The following is a 20,881-nucleotide window of genomic DNA, read 5'->3' on the forward strand; positions in this document are numbered from 1 at the left end:
GAGCCAGGACACCTCAGAACAACTTCTGGGATGATGAGCTGGGAAGAGCTCATTTCCTGGACCCAGAGGTTCAGCTGCATCCTTCAAGTCCTCTCAGGAAGACCTCTGAGAAAGGTTTAATTGCGACCTTCCTGATGTTAAAGCAGCCCTGGTACAAAATAAGTGGATTCATGAGGCCAAATTAACCCTTCTGCATCTGGGGATGGCTTGGGAGCTTTCCGTGGGTGCTCTGAGAGCGGCTGCTCAGCTGCTGGAAGGGACCCTGTGGAATTTTACTGATCTCAAGGACTCTCAAGCACAAAGGTGGAAAGCCTCAGGCAGGGCTGGGCACAGCTTGGGTGTGCACAGAGCCCAGCAGGAGCCAGACACTGCAGGCACAGAGAACAAGGGAGGAGGACGTGGTTTGGGGTTGGTTTGGGAGGACAGAGAGCCTGACAAGGGGCAGTGCCCGGGTTCCTGCTGGGTGAGATGGACGGGGGAGCTGCTGGAGGCTGTGCCTCACCCCCGTTAACGCTCAGCATCCAACCTGTCTCCATGGGAACTGCAAGGGCAGAACTTGTCTGTGCCACCTCAAACCCAACAGGGGGAAAAGTCCAAGCAAATAAGGAGCCTTGCAGTCCTGAGCAGATGGCTCAGGGGGGTCCTGCCCTCAGCCCACGCTGGCCCTGAGCTGGGACAGAGCCCTGGCCCTGCTGCTCTGTGTCACCAGCCCTGTGCCACCAGTGCAGGGTGTGGTGGCACCCGGTGCTCACCCAGCCAGGGGTGGGGAGGCAGGTGCTGGGTTAGGGAGGGAGCCTGGGTACAGCTGGAACCCTCACAGACCTGATTTTCGGAGGTGTTGAGTCTGCAAAGCTCACTGACTTCAAACTGAAGTGTGGGGGTGAGAACCTTCAGCGAGGCAGGAGATGAGGGCAGGGTGGAGGAGGTGGGAGGAGATGCACTGAAGGCAGGGCTCTGAACTGCTGTCTCAGCTCAGGGAAATACAGACCCAGAACCCACAAGAGAACGATCTGCCTGCTCAGCTTGCTGCATCAGCCAGACCCAGGCACGGCTCTGCCAAACCCATCTGTGAATAACCAAACCCTCCTGGCTGCACCGGCACATGGGAAAAACACCCAACACCACCCACAAAGGGGCAGAAAGTGGCTTTTCACCCTCATCTCCCCATCCCAGGCTGGTGACAGGACCCTGTGCCCAGGGGTGACTCTCCAGAGCATCTCCCACCCCAGCACCATCTCCTCATGAACCACAGGGCCGCTGCACACCCAGCGATTTTCTCTAATTGTTTCCCTAATCACATCAGGTTGCTGAAGTTCCATTTGTGCTCCTACAGAGTAATTTGCTTTCCCCCATGCCCTGCTGGCCGTGTCTCTCCCTGGAACCCCGTGTCTGCAGCCACTCCTCAGGGCTGAGGGGGCCCTCAATTAGGTTATGGGTTCTAATAAAAATCAGTCTGATGGAATTACACCTCAGATGGAAGTCAGCTGCTTTGCAAAGCCTGGGTTTGGATTGGTGTTAGCTGAGGGAACAAGCACATGGATCATCCCTCTCCCATCTCCACACATCCACTGGGAGGTAACCCACCTCTGCCCCAGCTGAGGCAAAGGTTGCATCACCTTGACAAATAATAATAAAATAAAGGTAGCCCCACAAAAAAATGCACCAGGGAGAGCAGGAAATGGCAGGAAACAGAAGTGCAAGGAGTTAAATGCAAAAGCCATGAAGCTCTTTCACCCCTTTCCTGTAACCTGCACCACAACGAGGTTCTTCACACTCTGCTTCCTCCAGGAATCATCCAGGTTTACAGAGAAACACTGGTACCATTTAATTGGGTGTATTGGTCTTTTGAGATTTGGAAATTTTTTTTGAGGTACTACCTGAGGAATGAAGCACAGGAATGACAACATCAGAACAGGGGATGGTCTCTATCTTGACACCCATCAGTGTCTTTTTCTGCAAATGGGCCAGGGAAGCCCTAAGTGGATATTAATTAGTAGTGTTCCCATGAGAGATTTTCTTTAACCCCCAGGACTTGGCACTGTCACCCCAAATTTTAGCCACAGAGTTCTCAGGATTTACACCAACATTCACTGCAGTCACAGAATTCCAGAATCATTTGGGTGGAAAAAGCCCTCCCAGCCCATCCAGTCCGTGTCCGATGCCCACCTTGTCCCCAGCCCAGAGCACTGAGTGCCACCTCCAGCCCTTCCTGGGACACCTCCAGGGATGGGCACTCCAAACCTCCCTGGGCAGCCCCTGCCAAGGCCTGAGCACCCTTTCCATGGGGAAATTCCTGCTGATGCCCAGCCTGAGTCCTTGTGGATCCCCAGGCAGCTGAAGCCAGCGCGGCTCCTCAGTGAAATTACTCAGATTATTTCCATTTGTGCCTCTGTGAACCAACCCAAACACGGGGCAATCCTGCCCTGCCTCTCTGCTCCTGTGCACCAGTGTTGGGAGGATGGTGCTCTCCTGCTTCTCCCTCAAACAGCAGCTGTGGTTTCAGACACAAACCCACAGGGAATATTTCCACACCATGCAGGGTGACAGCTGGATGTGCAGGGCAATGTGCTGCCCCTCACACCTTCCTGGCACTCATTCCATCCCCCTCCTGCTGCTCCCGCAGTGTGGGAGACAGCAGCAAGCACAGAGGACATTGGGGTCCCCACCTTGTCCTCCTCCTTGTCCCCACCCCATCCTGCTGTCTCCAGGAGCGGAGGAGTGTGGAAAGCAGGGCAGAGCTGTCCGCAAAGGAGAGGTGGAGAACTCCCAGCTCTTCAGCCCAGCTCCCAACACAGGCTCCTGCATCCTCTGTCCCACGTCCAGCCGCATCTCCCCCGCATTCACCTGGAAACCCACGAGTTCCCGACATTTCTCACCCAGAGGGCTCAGCCCCGTTCTGGCAGGCACCTGTCCCTTGCTCTTTGTCCTACCTCAGACTTCCTGGAATACCTGGAAAAGGGGAGCAAACGTGGAAAACTCGAGGCATGCCAGCTGGCTCCAGAGGATGGGGAGGAGGAGGAGGGGGAGAAGCAGAAGCACTGCTGGCACTTGCAGGAGCACAGTTGGTGCAGAGGAGCTGAATGTACGATCTGGAGACTTCCTAGAAGGCCTTAATGAGCCAACAGGCTCAGTCAGAGCACTCTTAAATCAGCGTTTACAAAGTCCTGGGCAAGCTCAACTATTTCTGTGTGTCCCCAGTCAGAGCCTGCTTCAGGAAATAAGACAAACACACCTTGGTGTGGAAGGAGTTGTTACTTAAGCAAACTCACAGCCTGACTCATGTTTGCTTTCCAACGGCGTTATTGGACAGTGCTGGCAGTGCCAAGGTCAGGCTGGCAGAGGAAAGAGGCAGAGGGAAGATCTCAGAGGAGAGGAAGGTGCTGCTGCTCTTTGCCTGTCACAGCAGTCCCCATTCCTGGTGGGAATGCTCCCATCCCTGGGTCCCCGGGCACACCTGTGGCTCTTCCCCCAAGGAGTGGTACTGCACAGACCGCTGCTCATCCCCGGTACCTTCCCTGGAGAATGACCTCAGCTGGGCTGTCCATCACCCTCTGCTACACCGACAACATCCAAGTGATCTCCTGAAAAACTCCACCCTGCCTGTGCCAAGCGAGAAGAGCCAACTGCAGCAACAGGGGACAGAGAAAAATCATCCTCCTTCAAGAAACACAGGGCAGTGTTCCCATTAAAAGGAAAGTATTTTGGTTTTAAGAAGAAGTGAAGTCATAATGACATCACACATTTCAAACACCACTCCAGGCTGTCTGGGAGCTTGAAGCTGGCAAACCAGGACTTGGCTCCTTCCTCACCTCCCTCAGGCAGCACAAACTTGCAGCTGTGTAATGTTTTAGTTACTCACCCCTCTATCAAGTTTCCGAGGGTGAGATTTGTTTTGGAGCAAGGGAAGATGCCTCAGGGGCTGAGGAAGTGACACTATTCTTTCACTCCCGGGCACAGCTCTGTCTCTCCCGGAGTCCGATCCACAAACTGGCTCCACTCCCAGCCCCTGAATCAAAGCACTCACACTTGAGCAGGACTCCTGTGAACTTCCCTCACTCTTGGAGTAGTTCTGAGCAAGCTTCAGCAGTAACAAAATGCTTAACCCTGGTGACACGAGCTTGGAACGGATACAGAGCCTGGAGAGCTCCAGTGTGACCGGAGCCTTTGCACTCTGGACCCTGGGACACAAGTGACACAGCACAGAGCTGCCCCAGTCCTGGAAAACACCTTCCTTCCTCGCAGAATCACAGAATTGTTAAGGCTGGAAAGCCCCTCGGAGATCCTCGGGTCCAGCCGCTCCCGCAGCACTGCCAAGGCCACCACCGAACCGTGTCCCCGAGTGCCACAACCTACCCGCTCTTTGAACTCTTCCAGGGACAGCCATTCATCCTCACTTAAGCAAAGTTTCCCACTCGTTCAGAGCCCGCCGAGCCTCCCCTGTGCCAGGGGCTCCTGCCCTCTGCCAGCCTCCATCCCGCTCCTCCCGCCGCCCATTCCAGCACTTCGCTGGGCACACGAGCCGCACATCCCAGCGGGGCCGGCGGTCACCGATGCTGCTCGCTCCCACCTTTACCTGTGCAACCACGCACGCATCAGCCTTCCCTCCGCTCCCCCCGAGCGCTCCGGGGCTCCGCCGCGCACCGGGGGGGACGCCGGGCACCGCACCCGGGGCTATCGGGCACCGCACCCGCATCCGCACCCGCATCACCCCCGGCGCTGCCGAGGGGCGCTCCCGGCGCTCCCGAACAGCTCCCCCCGCAGCGGGCTTGCCACCATCCCCACCGAACCCCCTCTCCACCCGCTCCCTCCGCCGCCTCCTGCTCACCGTGGCCGGGGCAGAGCCCCGCGGCGCCCGGCGCGGCTCCCCCGGCGCGGCCGCTCATCCTGGCGGGGCAGGAGCGGTGTCGGCGCTGCCCAGGCGCGGGGATGCGGTGCCTCCTGCCCGCCCAGGTGCGGGATGCGGTGCCTCCTGCCCGCCCAGGTGCGGATGCGGGGCTGCGCTCCCGCCCGTGGCTCCGCGGGCAGCGCCCACCCCCGGCCCGCCCCGCACGGAGAGCGGGGGATGCCCGGCCCTGTCCCCGCCCCGCCCGGGGAAAGCCGGGGCCGTCCCCCCCGAGACACCAACCCTGTGCTCGCCCCGTGTGCCCCAGGAGTCGTGTGGGCGCTGTGGGCACCTCTCCCTTCATCCCGGTGAATTCTCGCTGGTGCTTCTCCCTGGCTTTCAGAGCAACTTCAGGGATCGGTGGTTTGGTTTGTTGGCTTGCGTGCAGAAGGGAAGTGGAGCGAGCCCATCTTACTATAAGTTGCTTGATAGGAACCGTTTTTTAAAGATCTGAGGGGTTTTGGCAAAGATCTTTCAATGGATTTCTCAAAACAAACAAAAAAATTGGCGGCATTTCCAAGCAAAGGCTTTTTCACTTGCAGCATCAGCCCAGCTCCTCGGACATTATTGGAGCTTTGGCAGCTGAAATCTGGCCCTGACACCCTTAACAAAGCTCAGTCCTGGCAGAGCAGGACACCACAACCAGCTCATCAGCTGCATTTTAAAAATACCCGTTGAAGTATCAGACTGAGCATAAACACAGGATCTGAGCAGCCCCATCTCCAGGTGTGCTCACCTTTCACCTCTGGAGCTGGGCTTTGGGGTTTGGGGGTTCAAGCTGCAGTGCCTTTGCACAGTCACTGCGAGATCTTCAGGCTGGCATTTCTCAGAGCAGAACTGTGCTGGATCACTGGATTCACAGGGAGATTCAGAGCACACAGAGGTTCAGAGAAGTGATTTGCTTTGGAGCCATCCACTCCATGCCCTTTAATCACAGCTGAGGTCCTTGCCCCTGGAAAAGGGACATCTCCAACTGTGTGGATGCAAGAGAAGCCAGAGCACCCACAGAATTGCAGTATCTGCTGCTTGCTGACAAAATACATCAAAAAACCTGAATGTATATTAAACACATTATCAGCTTGTTTGACAGGACTCATTTTTCGAAAATCTGGAGGGCTTTGGCAAAGATTTTCTCAGTGGCTTTCTCAAAGATTGGTGGTGTTTTCAGGCGGTGCAGGCAAACACCACCCAGGCTGCCAGGCCTCGTGTGTGCTGCATGTGTTTGTCCATCACTATAGAAACTGAAAGACAGAGGAAGAATAACATTAACAAAAGTAAAACACATCCAATCCATGAAGAAACACCTTGCCACAGCCTGGATTTTCTCAGACTCGAAGGAGCAAACCCAAAGCGAGTGAAGCTGCTCTGGGTGGAGCTGAAATGGGTCAGTTTAAATCCAGCAGTTAAAGAGTTCCTGAAACAATTTTGGTTTGTCTTCATTTTCCTCTCCATGGTACTAATGTGGTTTTGTGGACATTATTAGTATTTACTAATAGTAGATACTAGTGGTAGCTACTCATTAGTGTAGCTCTAGCTTTAGTGCTGAATTTAGATATAAATATACGTGGCTTGGTGCCTCTTCATGGAGCAAACAACTGTAGTTCTTCCTGGCAAGATCTGAGTGCTCAGAGCAGCTCCTCACCTACCTTCCCAGGTGTTCCCAGCCAGGATCTCCAGCAGCAGCTCCTAAAGGGAAAAAAATGGCTCAAAAGGGAAAAATCAGAGTGTGGAGCCCTGAGCCAAGCCCATCCTGGGTTTGCAGGAGGGGGAGAACTGAGGTTAAATGGGTTTCTGTGCTCTCATTTCAGTGCTTGAGTGGACTGAGGGCCAGCAGCAGCCTGGGGCAGGGTTAAAGCTGCTCAGGGGAAGGGATTTGGTGCCTGGAGAAGGCAGAGCCCAAGCCCCTTCCATCTCTGGCTGTCCTGAACCCGAGCCATGCTGAACCCCAGTGCTGCCACCAGTTGTGGTCGTGTTCCATCCCACCCCCTCCTAATGCAGATTCCTCTCCAGGATTAGCAAAGGTTTATTCCACCTGAATGGGATGCCTACAAAAATGCAATTAAATTTTTAAACAGGAAATTTGGAGAGGCTTAGAGAGGGAGATAAAGAACTGGGGTTTTTCTTCTTTTTTTTTCCTCCGCTCCTCCTTTTCTTCCTGCTCTAACAATGATGAATCCCAAGATCTGGTTGAGGAAGAGAGAGGCTGAGTGATTCATCGGGACTGAATCACAGTCACTCTGCAGAGGCATCCGCTGCCTCTGCTGCTGCAGGTGTAAGCCCATCGCTGCTCTGGAGCCCTGCTGCACCTCCAGGAGCAGAGAGGGAGAGAAACCCAGCCCCAGGGAGCAGCTTCGGGTGTGTTCCCTCTGAGCACGCCGTGGTCTCCTTAGCCCACGTGGGAGGGGTTTTATCCAAAAGGGAGCTTGAATACATTGAGTTTCCGAGGGTTGTAGCCACTGCTGGATCACGCAGCCTCCCACTCCCCTGGGAGAGAACTTTCCTTCTATTCCATTTTAAATGCAAGCTTTCCCCCTCTCTCTCAGAGATTCCCCCTGGAGCAGGCACTAATGCTGGGATACAGCACCAGTTGGTACCCAGAGCCAAGCTGGAAAGTCAGGATGCAGCAGCTGAGCTCCTGGGATTCCCCAGGTTGGATCCCAGTCCATTTTCTGAGGGAAATCGGAGGAGAGGCAGGAGGAAAATTCTGGTCTGCAGCTGATTTACAGCATCTGATGCTTGTCCTTACACAAATTGTGTCTCTCTGTTGTCACCACCTCCTCTCATCACATTATTCACACCCAGAGCACTCTGGATTGCCAGGAATCCACATTCCCAGACTCCTGGTAAAAGCGCTCAGCCAAGCCGAGGTGGGGAATAGTTCAAAACTGGAATGATCAGGAAGAAGGGGGTCACACTGGTGATTCCTACACAGACAGGCCTTTAAATAATCCAACTCTGCCATCTGTGGTAGGAACTCTCCCTGTCTGCAGAGCACTCTGATCTATTCCCCACACGTTATTTATAGCACTACCTGCAGCCACGAATCTAAAACCCCGCTTAAGGCAGGTCTGACTTTTAGCTTTAAAGCAGGACATTTGTGTTCATTTCTACCAGGGTAAAACTATCTCTGTTCATGGTTAGCTCAGCTGTCATTTGGGGGGCACAGAATTATTTTACAGGTGTTGAAAGACCCTCTCGGAGCGACCCTTGGAGATATTTATTATGGCAGGACCAAAGGTGGAACCAAAGCAAGGGGAACCATGTCAGCACCAGCTGGAGGCAAATTCCACATTTACATTCCGTGAGCTGGAAACTGCTAAATGCTCCATCAGAAATTCAAGGATAAGGCTCCTCCTGGGAGAGGTTCTCCAAGTCCTGGGCCCTCTCAATCTCTCTCTGAAGGCCACAGAAGTGTGATGGAACTTTCCATCATTTCCTTTTAACTGGTTGTTTGTTTTTTTTTTTCTAAAATCCTATTTCTAATGAAAAATTTCCTCTTGGTTCTCTGCTCCAGCAAGGAAGTTTTGGAAGAAAAAGACCTGTCTGGGAAGCAGAGATCCATCTCCTGCCATCCCCCCAGTGCTGAGGGGGTGGTTGGGCGTTTGTCCTTCTGCCCTGCAGGACACACTGCTGGACCACACAGGTGACACCAGAGACAAGACTCCAGTACAAACTGGGAAAAGAGAGAGGACCCTCGGTGCAGGGGAGCTGGGGACAGCGGTGTCACCTCTCCCCAGGCTCCTCAGTGTCCCCTGCCGGGAGGGAGGTGACACAAGCCCCTTCCCTGCCCCTGGCCGAGCACAGGGATGAATTCCCGGGATGTGGAGCCCTCCTGGGCTGCCTCATTTCCATGCAGATGAGGCTGTGTGTAATTCCATGTGAGTGTAATTCCATGTGGATAACTGATGCGGCTGTGAATAAGAGAGCTGAGTGAATCATTCATCATGGATTATTGATAGGATTAATTTTACCTCTTTTTCTGCTCTCAGCATGCCCACAAGCCCCCCTGAATTTATTTTCCCCCTCTTCTATGGAATATTTCTGGAACAAAGTAGATGAAAGCCGAGTAATTTTTCTGCTCTTCGCTGGGCTGAATGAGATGTTTGCTGCCAGGTTAACCCTTGCAAACTCTCCCTGGAAGCGTCTTCTCTGCTGGCATCACACCCCTGGGATTCACACTGGCTCTGCACACCAGCTCTTGTCCAGACAGGACATCCCCAGCCCTGTGTGCTGGCATTCGTACGTGTGACAAAAGCCCTGTCCTGTCTGAGCGTGGCTTCCCCTGGGCCACCCAGCACCACCCGCAAGGTTTGGGATGATATTGGGATGATTTTACCCAGACAGGCCAAGGATTGTCCCTTGGAGATGGCTGCACACCATGCTGGGGCCGAGGCTGCTGTTTCCATGGCAGCACGTAGCGGATTCCTCTCGTGAGCAGCCCTGAGCTCCAACACAAACCATTCTAACCCTGCAGAGAGGCTTCTCCCTTCCCACCCCTCGGCCTTCGGGGACCCTTCAGCCTCTGCTCCTGGCTGGAAACCTCAGGCTGCTGCTGTGGCTTTTCCGTCTGAGTCGCCTGGGGCTGCTGGAGCTGTGGGAGCAGTGGCTGTGGTGTTTGGGGCTCCTTAGAGATGCAAAACCGATTTCCCAAGTCCTTTACCTGTTTGGTGAAGCAACATTATTTCTGCTTATTAATTCCCTATCAAAAACCTCCAGATACAAAAAGGGAAAAGAAGGAGGATTCTTTATTAGGAGCTGTTCAAAGAGATGAGAAGAGACTGGGGCCTGCAGGTGGTTTGCAAACCCTTCCTGCCAACCTCCAGAGGTAAAACCAACCTGTGCCAAGGGCTGAGTCCTGTGCTCAGTTCCTGCCAGGGCTCCACTTCCCAGAATGGTGTTTCCTGCCTTTCCTTTTATGTCTCCAGGATGCCATCCAGCGATCTGCAGCACAGGGGTTAAACCAGAGCTGCCCATCTCAGAGCTGTGCTACCCAAGGGTTTAGGCTGGGCTTTGATAAGACGGACACAGGGCTCATCCCCCTCCCTGGCTGGGATTCAAAGGCACAGCTGGGATCTGCACAGCCAGCCCTGGGCCCAATAAAGGCAGAAGACAATTCAGTGCTTTCCCTTCCGGGAAACAACCACCAGGAATTCCCCACCCAAATTCAACTCACCTCTTGTGCCACGTTCAACCTTCAGCCATTTCCACATCTCCTTTCTGCAGTTTCCACCCAGGTTTGGGCAAAATTCATGGCAACATTCACAAAGCCTTGAAAGGAAAGTCATTCTGCAGCTTCCCAGCCACAGCAGATATTTTAGGCTGAATAAGGGGCACAGAAGGATGGGCTGGGCACAGGGCGGGGAGGGCTCAGCAAGAGGAAATCACCTTCCACCAGCAGCAGCTGCTGGGTTTCCTCTCTTGAGGCCACACACAATTATTTGCACGAATGCAGCTTCTAGGGTGAAAAAGAAGAGGAAAAAAATGGAAAAAAAAAAAAAAAAGAAAGAATTGGTTGCTTATGGTCCAGCCACAGAGCCCAAGGCATTCCAGCAGGACTCAGCCCAGCTGTTGTGGTGCTGGGGGGATAAAAGTGGTCTGATCCCATCCCTTATCTCTGTAATGGCTCCTGGTGGATACCTGAGGGAACGTTGAGAGGGAATTGGGCATTTGGGGTCATCCCTGGACACCCTCCCAGCCTCCAGAGATTGTGGTTAAACAAATCCCTCATCCAGAGATGCTCCCGGACCGCAAGAGTCTCCCAAAATTGATGGCCAGGGCCCGGCCAGGGTGGGGCGGGGCCAGCGGGGCCGTGTGACACAACGGGGCCATCCCGGGTCCCCAACCAGCCTCACCTGCCCCGCCTTTGGGGTTTCATCCTTTTGGGATACAGCAGAGCTGTGCTGTCCCCACAGCAGAGCAAGGCTGGCAGGGGTCACCCCGCTGGCAGCTGCCACATTCACAGGAAATATTTGGAAGAGAGGGCCAGCACCTGCTGGCAGCTCCAAGATCCAATTAATGCCCTTTTCTTTAAAAAGAATAAATTAATGTAACGGAGGGAACACAGGTTCCGTGGTAAGGATGGTCTGAATTAGAAACAGGTATGAGATGTCAGCATTCAGCACTTTTATTTCTGCTTTGCTTTGGTGAACTTCAGGGTGGTTTCAGCCTCAGCTGCTGCCTGGCTCGGCAGGTGTTTTACAGTACACTTAATCTTTATATAGAAACCACAATTGTACCTGCTGAAACACTCCCCAGGCACTAAAGAAAGAAAACAAAAGAGACATTTTCTTCTTGTTGCACTCCTTTTTCAGCCTTTAGACTTTAAAAAAAGCTCCTTTTCTGGACCTCTTTTTCTCTATAACTATCTGGGTTATACACTTCTTTATTTTGAAGATGCAACAGCCATCTCCATGAGCTGTTGTGGTTCCCAAGAGTTCAGGTACCTACCAGAAGGCCCTAAAACTGTGAAACATGAAACCAAACTGAAGGATTTTTTTACAAATAAATATAAAATATTTATAAAATATAATAATTAAAGAATTATGTATTTTTTATAAATAAAAGGACCAGAGCTGCTCCAGTGCAGGTAGAACTGGAGTCCAGTTTAATGTCCATGCTCTAAGCTCACCTCCTCCTGATTCAGGGGTTTTTTAGTTCCTTTCCTGCCTCGCCATTTATCTCTACCACATTCCTGCCCTTCTTTGAGCCTTTTCTGACTCTCCTGGAGGCCAAGAATGCCAGAGGTTTTCTGTGCTGCCAAACAGGGGGGGGGCACAAATCTCTCTCTGCCCCTCTTTTGCCCTCACTGGGCCGCCTCCTGCCCGAGCTGGACCATGACCACCTCCTTGCAATTCTGGCCTTGTTCCAGGGAAGCTCCCTGCAGCTGAGCATCCAGTCTCCTCTAGGCTTTGCCCCCTTAATTATTTTTAATCTTGGCAATTACTGTATTTGTTGTTATTATTGCCAACAAGTGCTTCAGCCTCTCACAGGACAGCACAGCGAGCACTGATTAACCCGGAGGCTGCCACGGGGGCAGAGCAGAGCCCTGGGCTGTGCCACGCCCGGGTCCTTTCCCTGTTTTCCTCAGCCAGGAGGAATTCCCTCATGGAAAGGGTGGTCAGGCACTGGAACTGCCCAGGCAGGTTTGGAGTGCCCATCCCTGGAGGTGTCCAAGGAAGGGCTGGAGGTGGCACTCAGTGCTCTGGGCACAGCTTGGACTCAATCCTGGAGGGCTTTTCCAGCCTCAGTTATGAGTGTCGGAGTAACTAAAGGCACATCAGGGAGCAGAGCTCAGGCTTGGAATGAGGAGGGAGCATCAGCAGGCAGGGAGGTGGTGTCATTCCCTGGGCAGTGATAGGGGACAGCAGGATTTGTCACTAAAGAGCCTGGGCTGGGCAGCACGGGGCCCACAAGGAGCAGGGGGGCCTTGATCTGCCTCCTCTCCCTGATGGACTTCCCGACTAAAAGGCAGAAAGGCATCAGACACAAAGTGGGACAAATTGGCTCCATCCAGTTCCTCTCCATCCAGGATGAAAAAAGGGCAGAGGCAGTTCAGTGGCAAAGCAGCAACTGCAAGAAGATTTCCCAGCCCCTGGGCTGCCTCCTCTGTTTCGTAGGAGATCGCAGAGACCACGGCCGCTGCTGCCTGTGAGGAGCCTGGGCACTGCATGAATTTTCCCCAGAGCAATTTTCCTCCTCAGCTCGTTTCATCCTGTCCTTCCTCTTTTTCTGGCCCTCTGCAAGAGCTGACAGCTTCTCCCAAGCCACTTTCTGCTGGCTCCTCTGTCGCCAGGGCACCTCCAGTGATGCATTAACTGTCCCTAACCTTGACTTTTATCCCAGAAACTCCTGTGCCATCACCTGCAGCTCCCTGCTCTCTCTCTCCAGCTCAGTTCTGTCTGCTGGGGGAAGTGCACATAGGTAGATAAGCACACATTGGCAGCACATCAATTGCTTTACAGCAGTTAGAGAGCTGCAGAAGCAACTCCTTGCCATTCCAGGGGGTGTTTTTCCAGGAGCAGGCGCTGGGAGTGAGGAGAACAACCCTCCATGCAGCAATCGTGTCTCCAACGCTTTCCAGAGGGGAAGCAATCAGCACCAGCCACAACCTTTACTCCTTCAACTTCCCCAGAGGGAACATTTCAAAGCATCAAAAGGATTTAAAGCTGTCCAGCTGCTGCTGAGCCATAATTAACAGTTGCACAGTCAGCTCCGACTGCGGCTGACAAAGCCTCAGCAGCAAATCCTCTCCTTATCACCCTGCTGGAGTATTTATAGAGCCACGGCCGGGCAGTGGGCAGGGGGAGGAGGAGGACGACAGGTGAGCTGCTTACCAGGGGGGATAACATTTGCTTTCAGCTGCCTGGCCTTTCCTCAGCCGCTGGGGAAGCTCCAGGAGGGATCCTGGGGTGCAGCCTTTGGCTCTGGGACACAGTGGCAGGTCCTGGTGAGTCCCCAGCTGGGACATTGGCAAACAGGGGCACTCGGGCTGCTGTCCTCACCAGGAGCCCTTCCACCAGCAGGAACTGGCCCTTCCTGCCCTCAGCTGCCTCCTCCAGGAGATCCAAGGGATGGAGGCCAGAGCGACCTTCCACAACTCCGATTTTAAACTGACCTTGGGCCGGGTCGTTTGTCCCTCCTCTGTGTCATTTACCGCCCTGGGCCTCTTCACAGAAAGTGATATAAAAATAGCAATGGTCCTTGAGTGCCTGGGCAGTGTGTGGGGACAGGAGGAACGCTGGGGGCCGGGGTTGTTTGACTGAGGGGCTGGAAGGGAATGCTGGAACTGGTGGGATGGGAGAGCTGGGCAAGCAGGCAGGGCAAGGGCTGCCAGCAAGATCCCAGGAGCTGGAGAGGACAGGGAAGGAGGTTATCACCCCTAAAAGCTGCTGGGCATCGCTGTGGTGTTTTCACAGCTCTCCTGGTTACTCACATGAAGATCCATGTCCATGGTAGGAGTGCAGGATCTCTGCTCTGGATTGCACCAGCCCGTGCCAAGGAATTATCAGCACTGGGTTTATTTCCTGCTGGGCCTTTATGACCCCACTGAGACCATAAATACCTCTGAAGCCTAACTAAACCAGTTTAACTTTCTCCATAAACAGTCTTGTAAAGAAAGCGATGGCAGTGCTGTGCAAAAAAAGGGGGAGGATGCTCAGGTAACAAGAGTATTTTACTACCTCACTGTCGAGCCCCTGAAGTGCCCCTTTGCTCTGTGGCTGATGTAACCTCCCTGGGGAATTCCCTCATGCTGGGATGGCCTGAGAGGATCCTTGGAAAGAGCTGCATCCCACCTGGAGCACCTGGAGCACAAATATCCATCCCTCCCTGCAAGGAGATCTTTGGGCAGTTCAGCCCCCCTGGCACAGCCCTGCCCCAAGGACTGCAGGCAGCTGGGCACACCAAGCTCTTTAAACCATTTGGAATCATCTTTCGAGCACAAAAAGGCATTTTCCTGAGCACAGCCACAGGATTCCTTTCCCATACGCTTTATTTACAGCAGTCTCCCATCCCTGGGCTCCCAAGCCACAGTTCCCTGCAGCAGGATTTGTTTGGTGCTGCATTGCTTGGACAGGGCCAGGGGATGGTCACATACCAAATGTGCAACATAGAAGGTGTTTTTACAGATGGAATTAGTGGAAGAAAAGCTATTCTGGGATCTGGCAGTGCTGTGGAGCCTTCAGAGCCCAGACTCACCCCATGGGATGCAGAATTGGAGCCAGCAGGATGCTGCCTATCCCAGCCTAGGAGAAAGAACAATCCCTGTGTCCCATTCAGAGCTGGGGCTCCTCTGGCTGCACACCTGGAGGTGCTGCAGGCGTGGGGCAGCCCTGTGACAGCACCAAGTGACAGCACCGTGTCCCCAGCTGCAGCCAGGACCTGGCCCTGGAAGGGAAGCCTAGGCCCTTCCCGGCACTGGGAGAACCATGGCCCTCGCAGGCTGTGGCACTGGTGTCCTGATTTCCAGTTTATAAAGGATTTGTGAGCTCAGGTACCTGTTTTGGGGAGGAAATGTGTCATTTCAGCTGTGGAAGTCATGCAACTCCCAGACTGGAAATAACAGCAGGGAAAGTGCCTCTCCTGCCCTGCAGCTGAGCAGCAGCAGGCTTGAGTAAGAGCCGTGGGCTGAGCAAACTCCCAGTTTCTGACACTTGTTTGGTCTTAGGGCAGTGCTTTGCTGTTGCTGCTGTTTTGTGGCCACAGGCCAGGAGGGTGGGAGCACCTGGGACATGGGAGAGATGGAGAGAGACGATTCACACGAGTCTGTAGTGACACGACAAGGGGGAACGGCTCCAAAATTAAAGGGAGTAGGGTTAGATGGGATTTTGGGAAGAAATCCTTCCCTGGGAGGGTGCTGAGGCCCTGGCACAGGGTGCCCAGAGCAGCTGTGGCTGCCCCTGGATCCCTGGCAGTGTCCACGGCCAGGTTGGACAGGGCTTGGAGCAGCCTGGGACAGTGGCAGGGGGGTTGGAATGGGATGATGCTCACAGTGCCATGGCAGGGGGTGGGACTGGGATGAGTTTTGGGGTCCCGTCCCGAATTCCCGGCAATTCCCGGCTCACCCGCGCCCCCCAGCGCCCGCGCGGGGCAGGCGCAGAGCGCTCCCCGCTCCCCACCTTGGGACGCATCCCGAGCATCCTCCCGTGCTCAGCCCCTCCTCAAACCCCTTCCCCACCCTCCTGCCCCATCCCAGCCGCCGGCAGAGCATCCCAGCCCCTTCTGCGCGCTCTGACGGCCCAAACACCGAACCTGCTCCCCAGCCCAGCCCCGTTAGAATCCTTCCCTCGCACACAGGGCTACAAAGACACCTGGAAGTTCAGGTCTGCGGGGTCTGGGGCACCATCCTGTTTGTCCTCGCTTTCCCCCTGGTGCCAGCGCTCAGCAAACTGCACGGCATCGTGGATGCTGTGGAAGGGCAGCTGGCCCCCAGCGCTGCCTGCCTCGCCAGCCCAGCCTCCCTCCCGGAGCCGCTGGCGGATGGAGGGGTTGCAGTTGGCCAGGAGCACCTGGACACCGACCTGCTTATAGTCGTGGTGTGTCTCCTTCAGCACGGAGAGACCCACGGTGTCTATGAACTGCATGGCCCCACAGTCCAGGATTAGGGTGTGCATGTCTGTGGACGGGGGACAGGAGTCTGCTGGAGGCTGCTCAGCCCTTCTCCCGGCCTGTTTCAGGCAGCCAAACCCAGTGCCCCAAAAGCCCTTGCTGCTGCCTGTGTCCGTGTGTGCCTGGGCCCTCAGCAGGACAGGATTGACCCCAGTTTTCTGGTACAGAACAGCCTTGAAATAGTCCTTGTTGGCGTAGTAGAGGGAGGACTCGAAGCGGAAGATTTTGACGTTGGTGATGCTGCTGAGCTGTTTGTAGGTGGCCTGGTCCTCGTAGATCTCCCTGTTGCTGACCTTGCCCAGGAGCGTGGCCCGGGGTCTCTGTGTGCGGAAGATGATGCAGAGCAGGGCGAAGCAAACGCCCACGAGGAGCCCGATCTCCGTGGTGACCAGCGTGGAGCACAGCATGGTTGTCCACCACACCACCGTGTCCAGCTTGCTGAGCTGCCACATCCTGGGCGTGTCACGGAACTTCCTGAGGCCACCCCGCAGGTTGACAATGGTCACCACCCCCAGGATGGAGGTCTGGAGTGAGTAGAAGAGCGGGGAGATCCACAGCAGCACCAGCAGCAGCACCAGGGAGGTGACCAGCCCAGAGACCTGCGTCTGGCTCCCCGTGGACTCCTTCAGCAGCGTCTTGGTCAGGGCAGCAGAGCTGGCAAAGCAGTAGAAGAAGGAAGGGATGAGGTTGCACATGCCAATGGCGATCATCTCCTGGTTGGCACTGACGGCGTAGCCGTGCTTTTTGCCAAAGATTTCTGCCAGGGACACAGTCATGGCAAAGCCAATGACAGCAATGGGCAGAGCATCCATTGCCAGGCTGGGAAACAGGCTGATGTCTGGGACAGTGGGTTTCCTGAAGCCGGTGGGGATGTCCCCACACACAGCAGCCTTGTAGCGCTGCTCGAAGTCAAAGTAGTGGGAGATGAGCGTGGCTACAATGACCACGAGCAGCTCGATGGGGAACGGGGCCTTCATCCTCTCCTTGTAGCGCTCGTTGAGCTCCTTGACGGGCACGATGATGGCCAAAGCCACCAGGCTGGTGAGCAGGTCGCAGATGTTGGTGTTGTGGATGTACCTGAAAAGGTCCACCCAGGTGAGGATGAAGGAGCCCACCCCCTCGTGACGAGGGATTTTCAGGCCCAGCAGATATTTCATCTGGGAGGTGATGATGGTGAGGCTGGAGCCGGTCACGAAGCCACCCAGGAGAGGCTCTGACAGGTAGACAGCCACAAAGCCCAGCTGTAAAACCCCCAGCAGGATCTGAAAAGCAAAGCAGCCACAGCTTTAGCATGGGTGAGGAGGGCTGGAAGGGGTGGCTGGCAATTTATGTCGCTTTGCTGCCACTTTAGCAGCTCTGGCTACTTTGTGAATGTGCTGCACATTCCATGTGAGGAAGCTGTCCTCAGGAGTTAATCTGGGGTGTGGAAAACTAGAGACACCTACCTTTAACACTGGTCTGTGGCTGGGGATGCCACACAAAAGCCTACGAGGTCCCTGCTGCCGCCTCCTCACAAGCAGCCCCATCAGAGCAGCCCTGGGCATAAAACCATTGTGATGCTCTGAATTTTAGCTGTCCCAGTGGAAAAGCCTGGAACTGCTCAGCGACAGCTTGGCCCAGGCAGTGGGGACGCTGCCAGGGAGCATGGCAGGGTCCTTGAGAGAAATTCCCGGCAGGAAACAGCCCAAGAGTGAACATCTGTACCTGGTAAAGACCGACCAGAAAGCTCAAGGAAAGGGCCACGGTGATGGCGTAGCAGCTCCTGTCACAGGCCTCTGTCCCGTTCCTGGGGGAGCTGGAGTTGCCTCCCAGGGCAGCGCTGCTGTCCCCGTACCCCGCCAGCTGCAGGTGCCGCGTCACCGACTGCCCCACCATGAGGCACAGCACCCCGAAGGAGCCCACGCAGGCGTGGCGCGACGTGGCCATGGCCGCGTAGATGATGTTGCAGAAGAAGTTGGTGTAGATGCCGTAGATGGGGTCCTGGTTGGCCAGGAGGGAGTAGGAGATGGACTGAGGGATGGCCACAATCCCCACCAGGAGCCCCGAGATGATGTCCCCGAGCAGCTGGGCCCTGAGGTTGTAGCGGGGCAGCCAGTCCAGCACCGGGAAGAGCCGGCGCAGGGCGGTGCTGAGGCTTTGGGGGCTGCACGTGCAGGCGGCTCTGGCTTTCTCCACGATGAACTCTTTGGCGCTGAAGCCCCTGGGCTCGTATTCCTCCAAGGTGACAAAAGTGGCAGGAGGCTCCTGCAGCTGGAAGGAGCCCGGGGTGTCTTTGCTCAGTGCTGGCTCCTGGCTGGACGCATCCTCCATGGCCCCAGGGCAGCTATGGCAGGCAGGCATGAAGGGCTGCAGGCTGAGCACAAGGGGCTCTGCTTAGCTCATAAATCAGTCAAGGGAAATAACCTCAGACAAATCAAACAAAGGCATTTTCCCAAGGTGGATTCGTTTGTTGTCACTTATGGACCTGATTAACCACAGCCCCCTATTAGGGGCAGAGCTACAGAGACCCCTGTCCTTCTTTCCCATCCTTCTTGTTTTGAAACAGGAACTCCACTGAATTTCAGTGAAATTTCACTGAATTTCACTGAAACTAAAACTCCTTCAAGAACTCTGACTGCCTTCAAGACACTGCTACTTAGGCAAAAACTTTCTTCGGAAATGTTGAGATATTCCAAGGGATACTTTAGGAATCAACATGTGGGTAAGGGAGATGATTTGCAAATTCATTTTTCCTTCAACATGACACGATTTTAAATTGCATTAGTGGCTTGCATCAAACGGGGCTCCCATCTGCAGAATGAAACCATCCTGCTTTCTCAGGCTGCTTAGGTGACAGAGACACCTTCCAGAGCTACCCCAAGTTTTTCAGTCAAAGTGCAGCTGCAACAAAACACCTTTTCATGACAACTGAACAAGAGACACAGAGAAAAACGCCCCTGAGGGGAGACCCAGAGGGGCTGCGGTTTGGAGCTGAACTGGGATGAGGAGAAATCCCATTCCCCTGCCCCGCACACATCACCACATCTTACCTCTGGCTGCAAACTGGGTGTTTCCTCACCACCTGGAGCTTCTCCCCTGGGGACAGACCTGTCTCCACCTCGAAGCACCCCCTGAGCAGAGGAAAACCTGGCCCATGTGGCCCTTCCCTTGGGATCTGAGCTCCTGAGCCAAGGCATCTCTCTTTTATCGCTCTCCAGCTGCTGCAGACGGTGCAGCTGCCAAGCAGAGCTGTGTTTGGAAAACAAACACCGTTCTGAGAGAGTATTTGGGCTGACAACTTGTTCTGGACATGAAGAATGATTGAAAGGGCTTAGAGAATTGCTCTTGCCAGATAAAAGGATTTCTGGGATCTGGAGAAGTGTTTGCTAAACAAGGGCAACAATGGAAAGAAACCTCCCTGCTCTGCCCCTGTCTGAACTGAGCGAGCTCAGGTCCTGCTGGGCTTCTCCTCCCAGGTTTTCATCTATTCTGGACAAGCTTTTGTGCCAAAAACCAAGAAGCAAAGCTCATTCCAGAATGACCTTCCTTTCCTGGTGGTTTTTCCTCCACAGAGGCTCGGTAAAGCAGAGAGCAAAGGTGTGGAGACATCTTTTTGACACCTGTGGTGACACAGGTTATTTCAGGGAGCCAGGAGAACTCGGGAAGAGTCAAATCTGCACAATTCCCATTTTGCAGAGCCTTTTCAGGGACCAGCACACATAACAAGGGGTTTTGCTGGGCAGAAACACAGCTGGGGAAAGTGCAGGGTTGTTTTATTTGGTAGGTAAAGGTGAGCAACTGCACCAGCAGCCAGGAAGAAAGGACTGTTCATCACCCTGAGTGGGAACAGCAGCCTCATAAATACCAGCTGGAGCTGCTCTGCCCTTGTGAGCTGTGCCAAGAACCTGCACCAGACCTCTCAGCACACACTCCCACTCCCCTTGATCTGCCTCCTTCTTTTCCATCTCTTTTCCATTGACCCTGCCCAGGTTTTGCTGGGTGTGCTGTGCCTTGTGCAGCTGGATAAATGCCAGGCACCTTGGCCTTTGCCTGGGGAGGGGGCTGAGAGCCCACAGCGTTCGGGGAGCTGGAGTGGGGATGGAGAGCTGGAATTTCCACAAGGTTTGGATGCAGGTGCTGGGGAGACACCCTGGGGGAAGAGAAGGGGAAGACCAGCATCCTGAGCTACATTTATCTCATCAGGGGAAGTCTGGTGCTCAGTAATTAGGAGTAAATAAATAAGAAACATCCGTGTTCTCTGGCAGCAGGAGAAAAAGGGAGCACATGGTAGGGAGGCAGCTGCTCAATGTTTTTATCTATTTATATCAATTTTTTTTTCTCTGCCATTCCTCCACAGCTCATGTATTTTCAGGTGCATTGTTGAGAGCTTTCCTTCCCCTGCTCTCAGGAAGAGACTCTCTCTTTCCTTGGCCTTGTCATTGCTCCTGTCCTGAAAAGGTGATCCTTTCAGGCACTTTGGTCCTAGTTACAGCTCATTTTGTGCCTTGCCCTGGGTGATGTGGTCTCTACTCACTCATTTTCTTTTTCCATCTTCTTCCTGAGCAAATGACCTAAATTTCCATCTTCTCTATGAATTCATCTTGAAATTCACTGAAGAAGTGATGAGTCAGCCATTGAAGAGCTGGCCGGGCTGGACCTTTCAATCTGATTGTTCCCTGGGATGAAACACAGCTGAGCACAATCCATCTTTGGGGTTTGATCTTATTTAGGAAGATCCAGCTCTGGATCTCTGCCCTCTCCACCACAAAAATGGGGCAAAGCACCTTTTCCATGTGTGGCAGGACTTAGGTTACCTTCAGCCTCCACCCTGCTGCCACTGCCTGCTGCTGCTGCTGCTTTTCCTTCCAAACTCCATCTTCATTGGTATATTCTGGAGCTCTTTTATTTGTTAAG

General features: G+C 54.2%; 2 protein-coding genes across 6 annotated transcripts in view; both read right to left on the reverse strand.

The window, feature by feature from the left end:
- The window catches only part of HTR4 (5-hydroxytryptamine receptor 4), a 70,102-nt gene extending 65,094 nt beyond the window's left edge, over positions 1-5,008 (reverse strand). For all 5 annotated transcript variants that reach the window (XR_007206985.1, XM_048320097.1, XM_048320098.1 and 2 more), the window contains exon 1: positions 4,826-5,008. The gene's annotated coding sequence lies outside the window, so the exon portion shown is untranslated. The remainder of the gene's footprint in view (positions 1-4,825) is intronic.
- A 10,670-nt stretch (positions 5,009-15,678) lies between these two features.
- LOC125333952 (sulfate transporter-like) lies at positions 15,679-18,298 on the reverse strand. Its single transcript, XM_048320287.1, has 2 exons — positions 17,693-18,298; positions 15,679-17,250 (listed from the first exon to the last, which is right to left on the reverse strand). The coding sequence occupies exons 1-2, from the start codon at positions 18,296-18,298 to the stop codon at positions 15,679-15,681; spliced, it is 2,178 nt and encodes a 725-aa protein (XP_048176244.1).
- Positions 18,299-20,881: the final 2,583 nt, after the last annotated feature.

Source organism: Corvus hawaiiensis, chromosome 15 (genome assembly GCF_020740725.1).
Source record: "Corvus hawaiiensis isolate bCorHaw1 chromosome 15, bCorHaw1.pri.cur, whole genome shotgun sequence".
Classification (NCBI taxonomy): domain Eukaryota; kingdom Metazoa; phylum Chordata; class Aves; order Passeriformes; family Corvidae; genus Corvus; species Corvus hawaiiensis.

Bases quoted from the DNA above. Each gene is read 5' to 3' on its own strand.
- LOC125333952 (XM_048320287.1), bottom strand. From the start codon at position 18,298: ATGGAGGATGCGTCCAGCCAGGAGCCAGCACTGAGCAAAGACACCCCG. The intron at 17,251-17,692 runs GTACAGATGTTC...TTTGCTTTTCAG, and splicing joins TTCTGGTCGGTCTTTACCAG to ATCCTGCTGGGGGTTTTACA.